This window comes from Macrobrachium nipponense, chromosome 9, assembly GCF_015104395.2.
Source record: "Macrobrachium nipponense isolate FS-2020 chromosome 9, ASM1510439v2, whole genome shotgun sequence".
Classification (NCBI taxonomy): Eukaryota; Metazoa; Arthropoda; class Malacostraca; order Decapoda; family Palaemonidae; genus Macrobrachium; species Macrobrachium nipponense.
In genome coordinates this window covers 83,305,453-83,318,061 of record NC_061110.1, presented here as the reverse complement: position 1 = coordinate 83,318,061, position 12,609 = coordinate 83,305,453, and the positions used below count along the sequence as shown (strand labels likewise).

The 12,609-nt window shown below is 34.8% G+C and overlaps 1 protein-coding gene across 1 annotated transcript; it reads left to right on the top strand.

Annotated features, from left to right (window-relative positions):
* Window positions 1-9,353: 9,353 nt before the first annotated feature.
* On the top strand, window positions 9,354-10,861 carry LOC135218112 (zinc finger BED domain-containing protein 5-like). Its single transcript, XM_064254258.1, has 2 exons — window positions 9,354-9,865; window positions 10,261-10,861. Exons 1-2 carry the CDS (start codon window positions 9,354-9,356, stop codon window positions 10,859-10,861), a joined length of 1,113 nt encoding a protein of 370 aa, XP_064110328.1.
* The last annotated feature ends 1,748 nt before the right edge of the window (window positions 10,862-12,609 follow it).

Here is a 12,609-nt window from a genome sequence, read left to right as displayed (position 1 = left end):
ATTCGTGCTAAAACTTAATAGAAAAGGTGTATGTAATGCAGTAAAGTTTAGAAAATCTGGGAATGTACCCAGATAAGAGAAATGCAACTTCTTTTGTTCATGGTTTAAAACGTGCATACAGCGGGCCCCAATGGTTGCTACTAAACATAGCGGAAGTTCCTTCGGACGCCATGTTTACCAGCCCCTCGATGAGGAAAGTAAAAATCTATACCAAAGACGGTAAATGTCTCTCATTCTGAGTTCCAGTTAAACCGAGCTTCTTTTTCACAGGAGTTACAGGACTAACCACAACAACCAATCCCATCCACCCACCCCCACCCTGGTTGAACCGTTGAGGGTTGACATCTCTCTTCTCCATCCTGGTTCTTGATAAAGTTCTGTATAATTATCCAAGGCTTCACACCGGTCTGTCGGCTAATTTCACCCATCTTTAAACCTGTTTTGTAGCACTCAATAACACGCACTGTCATCTTATGATATTTAAGGCCTTCACAAGTCACACTATTTACAGCTCTCAGGTTCAACTTGGAATATTTTCAGTGAAAGTTTACCTTCGCACTTTGCTAGGACACTAATCGTTTTCCCGTCCTCTACTGTCTTCTTGTTGCTGTCGTGATTCTCCCTCTCCCACCCTGTCCCCGAATTCTCCCTACCGCGTGAGGGAATAGGGCTCGTTGTCAGTTTAGTCAATTTCACCCTGTCGATGTTTTCTCCAAATTGATTTTCGAAGCATTTCGATATTCGAAAATAGACGTAGACATAGATTCAAACCAGCAATAGCAGAGAGTCAAGCTAATCCATGCATTCTTCTTGGACAATGATAATTTTCCCTCAATTATTTCCCGGCAGCCCGCACCCCTCCTGTCCCTAGATTTGCCCTATCGAGTTGTACGGCTCATTTGCCAGTTAGTCCATTTATTCCTGTCATTATTTTCACGGCGGATTTTCAAAGCATTCTGATATTCGAAAATAGACGTAGGGTTAAACAGGAAAAGCGTGACAGTCAAAATATCCGTGCAATCTGCTTGGACACTGCTTGTTTTGCCTCCTTGCTCCCCTACTGCTTGACCCCACATTTCTCTTATTGTTTGGGAGAATAGAGCTCAGGTGTCACCTAGCCAATTTCCTCCAGTCGATTTTTTTCCCCATGGATTTTCAAAGTAATCCGATACACGAAATTAGACTGGGTTCAAAGAGGCAAAACCTGATAGAGTCAAGGTCATACTTCCATGCACTCTGCTTGGACACTGATCATCTGATCGTTTTTCCGAAGTTATTTCGCGCCTCCTCTAGTCCCTACATTTCCCTTATTGCGTGGGAGGATATGGTTCAGTGGTCAGTTAGTCGATTTTTTCCGGTCTATTTTTTCCCTTGGATTCAGCTTAATATTAATATATATATATATATATATATATATATATATATATATATATATATATATATATATATATATATATCAACGAAAGTAACTACATAAATTATTAAAGGCAAAAATTAAAACTATGAATTCAGCTAGGAGTTGTGTTTAAACTTAGAAAATATAATTATAATCCAAGGATAAACAAGAGTAGGGCAAGAAATAATAATCGCATATTGAGTTCGTAATAGTAATAGCAGAGAAGTTGGCAAGGTATGTTTCCTTTTGTTTAGAAAAAAAAAAAAAAAAAGATTAAGACTAAGCAAACTGATGGCAAGAACGAGAGCGTGTTAAATTTTTCAACTTGAGGAATGAATCCCATTAGAGATGTTCTGTTTGGACTCTTACGATGAATGCACACAGTTTTACTATTAAAATGAGAATAATTGTAGGTCACCCGAAGGTGTTTCACTTTGCAAGCACTTCCTGACTCACTCGTTCCTTAGCCTCGTTGTGATCTACTTTTTTCCGGTTCTCTGGAAGTTGCAACAAACGGCTGTATCTGTGGTAAAGCACGACACAGCTTCTTAAGCCTTGTATTGCTTCCTTTTGTTGACTTTATATCCTAGTGTTAACGTCAATTTAAAAAATCACTTACGGCAAAGACGAGATATTCCTACGTAGGGCCTTCTCTGTCGTTACTGTTACAAACTCAAAATGTGATTATTATTTCTTGCCCTATTCTTGTTTATCCTTGGATTATAATTGTGAAATATTTCATAAGTTAAACGCATCTCCTAAGCCGAATTTATAGTTTTAATTTTTGTCTTTATTGATGTGTGTAAATATCTATATATATAATATATATAATTATATATATATATATATATTGAGTACATATATATATGATACTATATATATATATATATATATATATATATATATATATATATATATAAATTGAGTTTGTAACATTAACGACAGAGAAGTTGGGTAGATATACTTCCTGTTATTTGAATAAATAAAGAAGACTTAAGCAAACCAATGGCAAGAACGAGACCCGCTTGTTAAATCTTTCATCTTGAGGAATGAATTACATAAGTCTAATCTAAAGCTGACGACAGCACTGACGCATCAGAGGTTCTGTTATGACTCTTACGATGAATCAACACAGTTTTACTATCAAAATGGGAATGATTGTAGTCACCCGAAAGTGATTTATTTTACAAGCACTTCCTGACTCTCTCAGTTCCTTAGCCTCGTTGTGGCCTACTTTTTTCCGGTTCTTCGGAAGTTGAAATCAACGGCTGAATCTGTGGTAAAGCACGACAGTTCCTTACGTCTTGCATCATTTTCCGTTGTTTACCTTATATCTTATTGCTACGTCAGTTTCAAAAATCACTTACCAATAATAGTTCCCCTGACGTTAATGGTGGCCGAATATTCGTAAATGTAAAATAATGTCAAGCGTGTTAAATGTAAAAATTTATATATACTTATAAATTTTTCCATTTAACGCGCTTGACATTACATTTACGAATATCCCGCCACCTGTATAGTTTGAGGAACTATTATTAGTTAGAGGTTTGTCTCCGGTATAGTCCCGCAGCCCGGACCATTGAGATACAACGAACGAGATACCGACTGTAACCCCTACTGGTATTAAGGAGTAGACTCGTAAACTGTGAAACTGACCGTCTGCCGAAAATATATGGCTGGCTTACTTAACAAGTACCACTAATTCTTTGTTAGATTTTGGGTCTAGATCCAATATATGAGATACCAGATGAAACTAATATATAATATATCTGCAGACTCTACTGATTATAGAATGACCAGTGACAGACATTTTGGAGGGTGGGTTCCCCCTGACAGACGCACTGAAAAGGGTGGGTTAATTGGATCTAGATCCAACTTAGGAGATACCGAGTAAAATTTACACTACAATAGCACTGCACATCCTAGAATACTGTGGTGGTAATAATAGACATTTTAGTGGTGGTTACCCCCTGACAGACGCCCCACAACGAGTGGGGAGGGGGGAGACAGGATCTGCATCCAACATGGAGATACCAAGTAAAATTTGTACTACAATAGCACTGCACATCGTAGTACAATTGTAGTACAAATTGTAGTACAATTTGTACTACAATTGCACTGCACATCCTAGAATGCTGTGGTGGTAATGACATACATTGTAGTGGGTGGTTACCCCCTGACAGACACCACACAACGAGTTGGGGGCGGGGGAGACAGGATCTGCATCTAACATCAGAGATACCAAGTAAAATTTGTACTACAATAGCACTGCACATCCTAGAATGCTGTGATGGTAATACCAAACATTTTAGTGGGTGGTTACCCCCTCACAGACACTACACAACGAGTGGGGAGGGGGAGGGGGAGGGGTAGGGGGAGTCAGGAACTGCATCCAACATTGGAGATACCAACTAAAATTTGTACTACAATAGCACTTCATATCCTAGAATGCTGTGAGGGTACTGACAGATATTTTAGTGGGTGGTTTCCCCCTGACAGACACACCCTAAAAGGTGGGCAGGGGGAAGGGCAAGCCCTAATAATTAATGTCTAGACTAGTATAGTAGGCTACTATTGACCTTTATTATACATTATCGTGATATATTTAATAAATATTTTTATCCTTTCTATATCATTTATATTTATCTCACACATTGGTTCCCAACCTTTGGCACCTTGAGGAACCCGAGACTATTTTCCTCATCCCAAGGAACCCCATATATATATATATATATATATATATATATATATATCCATTTGTAATAATTACCTTTAGTAAACCAGATGACAAAAATCTCGCACGATATGTTACGATAAAATAAATTATATGACTACGATTTCTCACGCCATGTTTAACGAAGAAAAATATATACTTATAAATGAAAATTAATCAAATAAAACATGAATCCTCACGGAATCCCTGGCGATCGTTCACGGAACCTTAAGGTTCCGCGAAACCCAAGTTGAGGATGGCTGATCTAACAGAAAAATTATTTCTTTGTTTCATGTAAGTAACAGTCATGTGTAGGCCCATAATAATTCAGTCATATTATCATTTTGTCAAGCAAGCAACTGACTTCAATTATAGTACTCGCTTTAGCTTTGTTTACGTGATGAAAATGAATGTAGCGGTGGCTGGAAGACTGGCACTGTAAAGTAGCATATAAGTTCTTATCATTATTAGAGTTATTGCCGTAAAATGTCTATGTACATAACATTTGTTAAATAGAGTAATACGCACCCATCAAATAGATAGTAATACATATGTAATATATACGCTATAATTGTGCTATAGCCTACTCGGTTTGTTTTATCGAAGCCGGACTACCTTTTTTTGGTTTCAACTGACTTTCATATAAATGAAATCATGGATACATTATTGTATTATCAGTTTTATGAATGAATATTGTTGTTACTATAGTCGATTTTTTTCGGCTGGTTTAAAATTCGTCAGATATAATACACCTGGCTGAGGAAGGACACAGAGGATCTCTGTTTTTTAAACAATCTCTCCACACACTAAGTTATTTCGAACATTTCCATGCTCTCTAGAAGATTATGAATAAATATAAGAGCAAACTAGACCAAAAAAATAACCACCTACCATTAATGTAATGAAAACAAGAGAAATGGAAAATTAGTGCGATTGTCAATTTTTTCTATCATTAATGTTTAATGAGCAATTTTTTCTATCGTTAATATTTAATTAGCAAGTTTTTAGCGAATTGTTAGGGTTTAGTGAGTAAGCGTTTAGTGAATGATTATGAGTAAGTGTTTGATGAATGTTTAGGGTTTAGTGACTGTTTAATGTGTCAGTATTCAGTGAATGTTTACTGAGACTTTAGGGTTAAGTGAATGTTGTTGAATGTTTATTGTGTAAGTATTCAGTGAATGTTTTGTCTTTAGGGTTTTAGTGAAAGTTTTGTGAATGTTAAGTGAGCGTCTTGTGAATGGTAGTGTTTGGTGAATATTTAGTGTGTAAGTATTCAGTGAGTGTTTAGGGTTTTAGTGAATGTTAAGCGAGCGTATAGTGAATGTCTTGTGAATGTTAGTGTTTAGTAAAATGTTTAGTATGTAAGTGTTTATTAATTTATTAATGAGTTGATATTCATTCACTGTTTAGTATTTAATAAGTATTTGGGGTTTGGTAAGCATTTAGTATTTATTGCGTGCTTAGGGTTTAGTGAGTGTTTAGTGTTTAATTAATTTTTAGGATTATGTGAGTGTTTAGTGAATGTTTACCGAGTGTTTGGGGTATAAGGAGTATTTAGTAAATTTAGTGTTTTAAGTGTTTAGTGAACATTTAGTGTATAGTGAGTGCCTAGTGAGTGTTGGGTATTCAGTGTTTTGTGTTATTGAGTGTGAGAGTATGTTAAGTGAGTGTGTGTGTGTGTGTATGCAAGTGTGAGTGCTTACTGAGTAAGTGCTTTGTGAGTGTTATTGGTCAAAGAAAGTCCTGTATTTACACAGGAACCATTTATACTTGACACTGCTTAGATCAAAGAGCAGATGCTTAGGCCTTGACCACAATGGTTGGAGTGCTTAGGCCTGTTTTCGTAAGGTAATTTTTCTCTGTGAAATTTGGTCGAATAATAATAATAATAATTAATAATTAATAAATAATAAATAATAATAATAATAATTAATTAATAAATTAATTAATAATTAATAATCAATAATTAATAATTAAGAATAATAATTAATAATAATAATTTAATAATAATTAATAATTAATAATTAATTAATAATAATTAATAATAATTAATAATAATTAATAATAATTAATTAATAATAATAATTAATCATAAATCAAAAATCATAAATATTGAATATTGAATATTGAATATTAATAATTAGTATAATTAGTATAATTATTATAATTATTATAATTATAATAATAATTTTAATTATAATAATAATTTTAATTATAATAATAGTTTTAATTATTATAATAATTTTAATTATAATAATAATTTTAATTATTATAATAATTTTAATTATTATAATAATTAATAATAATTTATAGTAATTTATAATAATTTATAATAATTTATAATAATTATAATGCTTTAAAAAGTATTAGTAATAAAATATAGCACTAAGAGCTGAACCGAGACCTTTCAATATGGCCTTCCGAAGTCACTCTCGGCAGGGAGATCGCTACTCCAGTGAATGACGCCCTCTGCCTTGCACACAGCTGACATAGTTTTATGACCGTTGGGGACGCATTATAAATCATATTAGCAATGGTAAATACATTGAACAGACGTGAGGATATAATATGGTGTTAGTTCCTGTATACTAGATATAATGAACAATTAAAGTAAAAATATTACTAGGGAGAAATTTAGCCGAATAATGGTCGTCAAAGCCAGCATCGATAGTATGTACTGAAACACATTACATAGGCTGCCTGTGGTGCGTGCCGGCGGGAAGTTGAGAGACAAACACACTCAGCTGGCTTTAAACATCAAACTGCTCAAGTATAATTTTTATTTGAGTTTAGATTTTCTTCCCTGAATATATATGGTACCTGGTTCTTGGTGATAACGTACAGATCAATTTGAGTGAGGCAGCCGAAAATAAGTGGACTATTAGATAATTGACATGATATTATAGGCCCACTTAATTTGGGAGTCATGAGTTCCAAGTTGCATTATCGTCAACTTCGGAAGGGCGAATAAAATGGTTGAAAATTTTTTAATGTTTATAGTTAGTCTATCCTGAACAATTCATTCACATTTCCGTTTCCGGTAATTATTTGTGTTGTGGTACATCATCTCTTTGTGAATGTGCGGGTGTTAAAACGGCTCTTTATGATGGTTCTTTGGTCTTAATATCAATCGAACTCCCATATCCGATACAAATTTCATTTCATCCACACGAACCAACAGCAACTAAAGAACAATTCAGTTCTAGTAAGACACGTTGCGCTACGAACCTTGACATGGCTGCAGTTCCCTAACTATAGACAAAAAAAGAAAATGACCAAAGACGCTATCAAAACGAGAATACTTATCTTATATTTCCTATTTTAGAGGAATTGAGAGTGGCACCATATGATTGGTTTAACTATGCAAAAATGGCTCAGCGCACTCTTGTAGCTGTTGTCACTTGTGACCCCCTCCCATTCAGATAAAATACTACTTTTTGTGAAGTAATAACTCCACACCAAAGGATAGTGCTAATATTATATTATTATTATATATATATATATATATATATATATATATATATATATATACATATATATATATATATATATATATATATATATATATGTGTGTGTGTGTGTGTGTGTTTCTTTGTTGTGTGAGTCTCATACATAGTTTTTTATATAGATGTGATGGAATTAATGAAGTGAAATATTCCATACTTCAATAGAAATTTTAAAAAATAACTCCGGCAGTAATTCTTATCCTGAAACATCACAATATTTCTTGAATTTTTTGCCTTTTACATTTTATCAGGCTCACGATTCTCCGATAATTACCATATTTCTAATATTAATATTGCCTATGATAGATTTTGAATCATTTCAAGGTGTCCCATCTCTCCCTTCCAATCGTAGGTTATATCTGTGAAGGGATAACCATCCACTAAAATATCTGGCATTACCATAGCAGCATTCTAGGATGTGCAATGCTTTTGTAGTACAAATTTTACTTGGTATCTCCAATGCTGGATGCAGATCCTGTCTCCCCCCCCTCCCCACTCAGGGGATAACCACCCACTAAAATGTCTGTCATTACCACCTCAGTACTCTAGGACAGGGGTTCCCAAACTATGGGTATAGGGGTCGCGAAAAGATTCTTTTGGGTCGCAAGAACACAGGTGATTGTAAGGTATATTATCTTTAAGAATTTCACAAATGTATAGTATAAAATATATATATATATATATATTTATATAGATATATATGTATATATATATATATATATATATATATATATATTACAGGTCATTTGAGTAAACACAAAATAAATACACACACACACACACACACACACACACACACACACACACACACACATATATATATATATATATATATATAGATATATATATCTATATATATATATATATATATAATATCATCTATGTGTAATGATGATGATAAGAAAAAGAAGCTAATGAACTGTTACCTCTCAATCATATTTCATAAATCTAATCAAACTATAAACTTAACCTGAACTTATTAAAAAATAATTATAATTACTAATAACTAAAGTACGGTTTGTATTTGATTTTGCCAAAGTCTTCGTCGACCTGGGAAAAAGAAAATGTTAATCCTTCCTTGTAGAGGTTCTTGAAAGATTATGATGTAAAAAATTACGTAATCAAAGGTTGAAAAATCTTCTCCTTTAGTGATCATTAATACACATTTATTGATACAACAAAATGTAAAGGTCTATACTTATTTAATGAAGTTTCTTACTCTCTAGCTGTGCAATACACACACACACACACACACACATATATATATATAATATATATATATATATATATATATATATATATATATAGATATATATATATATATACTATATATGCATACATACCGAACACTGAAGTATCTGATACAATGTCATTATTCCTTATGACAACAGTAGGCCTCGTATCAAAACAAATTCGTTGTATCATCTTTCTTAGTCTTGCAACGCTATGGTATGCATATATATATATATATATATATATATATATATATATATATATATATATATATATTCTCTTAAAATTAATTTTTATGCTTGATATATATTTATGAATTAAGAAGATGCTATTTGTAATTATTTAACGTAATTTCTTCAGTCAAATGTATTTTTGATGCTGAATATTTGGATCACAACTTTCATCTCTGATTTCATCTTTCAAATTATGTTACCAATAGTGATAGTAGCTACTAGTTTACCTCAGTTGTTTGTGATATTTTCTGTTTGTATCTCTTATTTGCAAAATGGATCGCTGGGTAATTCGAAAAGTGGACGTAAAAGAAACTTCAGATATAAATCAAGAGACCGAAGAAGTGGATAATAATGTAGTTACAACACCATGTCAGTCAGATATGAAAAGGAGTGTTGTTGAACCAAGCAGCAGCGGTCAACAACAGCCAAAACGGCGAAACTGCCAAGAAGATTTTATTCAGTATGGTTTTGTATGCCATGTTGTTAATGACGTTCATCATCCTCAGTGTGTTATATGTTTGGAAGTGTTGGCTAATGAAAGCTTAAAGCCAGCAAAAATGAAGAGACACCTGCAGTGCAAGCACCAGTCATTCACAAATAAACCAATAGATTTTTTCCGACGCAAGAAAATGGAGTTACAAGGACTAAAGCAAGTGATAACAAAAAATGTTGCATTGCCTGTCAAAGCTCAAATGGCATCATATGAGGTTGCATATCTTATTGCTCAGAGAAAAAAGCCACACACAACAGGGGAAGAGCTTACCAAACCTGCTGCACTGGCAATGTGTAGAGCTATTCATGGAGAAAAGATGGCTTGCGAACTTGAATCCATACCCCTGTCGAACAATACTGATTCAGTTGATGGAGAGAGTTAAGAATGTAAATTATGCTTTACAATTAGATGAATCAACCGAAATTTCTAGTTCTTCTCAATTACTTGCATTTATAAGATATAGCTTCAATGGAAAATTGAATGAAGATATGTTGTTTTGCCTTGCGCTAGAAGGAAAGTGTACAGATGATATTTTCTGCCACTAGATAAAAAACTTCATAAGCTTGGACTTTCTTGGGATCGGTGTAGGTATATGAACAGATGGAGCCGGGGCAATGTTAGGTAAAAAGAAAGGACTAAAAGCAAAAGCCACATAATGTGGCACCTCATATACGTTTTACTCACAGTATTGTTCATCGAGAAGCTCTCGCTTGCAAAGCCATTGTTCCCGAACTTAAAACTATTTTTGATACAGCTGTCAAAATCGTCAACTACATAATATCACGCCCTTTGAAGGCCAGGTTACTTGCTTCACTGTGCAAGGACATGGGCTCAGACCATGAAGCATTGTTGCTTCACACAGAAATCAGATGGCTCTCCAGGGGAAAAGTTTTCACACGGCTGTATCAGCTGAGAGATGAGGTCCTCCTATTCCTTCTGGAATCAGGCTCTGAATTTAGTGTGTTCATGACTGATAGTAACTGGTTAGGAAAGCTAGTGTATCTATCATGCATTTTTGATAAACTTAATGAGTTAAATCTTTCCATACAAGGCCCAAACACCAATATTTTGTCATTGTTCGACAAGATAAATGCATTCTCAAAGAAGCTTGAGCGATGGATTTCACGAGCTGAAGAGGGTAACATTGAAATGTTTCCTGAACTTGAAGAGTTTGGAGAGGAAAATGAGTTATGTCTGGATAATTTGAAAGCAATAATAGTTAATCATCTTCAAAATATTTTTAATCACTTCAAGAAATACTTTTTAGAAGAGGCAGATCTAGAATAGTATGATTGGATACGAATGCCATTCACTGCTCCTGGGAATCATTTATCATCTGACCTCGAGGAAGTTCTGCTTGAATTATCTTCTGATAGAACCTTACGACTCAAGTTTGGGTCAACAACATTGAATGAGTTTTGGATATCAGTATCGGAGGAATATCCTGGTTTATCAAAGGCAGCACTGAATATCTTAACACCGTTTGGATCGACTTATCTCTGTGAAACTGCCTTCTCTGCATTAACGTATATCAAGAATAAATACCGATCTCGATTGAATGTATAAGATGATCTGCGAGCTGCAGTCTCCAATATCACCCCGAGATTTGAGATGTTATGTTCAAAGAAACAAGCCCATTCATCCCATTAAATTAAACAAGGTTAGATTGTATTGTACTTTAAAACTGTTTTAAAACAAAGCAAACAAACAGTCTCTCTCTCTCTCTCTCTCTCTCTCTCTCACACACACACACACACACACACACACACACACACACACACATATATATATATATATATATATATATATATATATATATATATACATATATATGTATGTATGGATGGTATTTATATAGTTTGTATGTGTTCAGGTTATATACGTACTTATTTTGTTTTATACACAGTTATAAAAGCAAGATGTATCTATAAGTAAAATCTATATCCCACTGATGAAAATATTTTTTGCCTGGAGGGGTCGCAAAATGTTTGAAGTTAGTTTTATGGGTCGCCAAGTAAAAAAGTTTGGGAACCCCTGCGCAGTAGTACCAATTTTACTTGGTATTTCCGATGATGGATGCAGATCGTGTCTCCCCCTCCCCACTCGTTGTGGGGTGTCTGTCAGGGGGTAACCACCCACTAAAATGTCTGTCATTACCACCGCAGTATTCTAGGATGTGCTATACTATTGGAGTACAAATTTTACTTGGTATCTCCATGTTGGATGCAGATCCTGTCTCACCCCCCCCCTCCCCACTAGTTGTGGGGTGTCTGTCAGGGGGTTACCACCCACTACAATGTCTGTCATTACCACCACAGCATTCTAGGATGTGCAGTGTAATTGTAGTACAAATTTTACTTGGTATCTCCAATGTTGGATGCAGAGCATGTCTCCCACTCCCCACTCGTTGTGGGGCGTCTGTCAGGGGGTAACCGCCCACTAAAACGTCTGTCATTACCACCACAGTATTCTAGGATGTGCAGTGCTATTGTAGTGTAAATTTTACTCGGTATCTCCTAAGTTGGATCTAGATCCAATTAACACCCCCTTTTCAGTGCGTCTGTCAGGGGGAACCCACCCTTCAAACTGTCTGTCACTGGTCATTCTATAATCAGTAGAGTCTGCAGATATATTATATTTTAGTTTCATCTGGTATCTCATATATTGGATCTAGACCCAAAATCTAACAAGCAATTAGTGGTGCTTGTTAAGTAAGCCAGCCATATATTTTCGGCAGACGGTCAGTTTCAGTTTACAAGTCTACTCCTAAATACCAGTAGGGGTTACAGTCGGTATCTCGTTCGTTGTATCTCAATGGTCCGGGCTGCCGCTTTGGTAGGATTCGAACCGAGGCCTGGTTCAAAAGCAACGCGAGGCAGTGACTTTGAGCACCCAGCTGTAAGTGACACCTTCCTATTGGGATAGTAATCATGAATAGAATTTGGCTAACTGTAAATGAATGAATAGATAGATAGGCAAATAACTGTAAATAAATTGAAATGATACGTTTGGGTGGGATATTCAAAACACTTCGC

Bases quoted from the DNA above. Each gene is read 5' to 3' on its own strand.
- LOC135218112 (XM_064254258.1), top strand. From the start codon at position 9,354: ATGGATCGCTGGGTAATTCGAAAAGTGGACGTAAAAGAAACTTCAGAT. The intron at 9,866-10,260 runs GTGTAGAGCTAT...TTTTACTCACAG, and splicing joins AAACCTGCTGCACTGGCAAT to TATTGTTCATCGAGAAGCTC.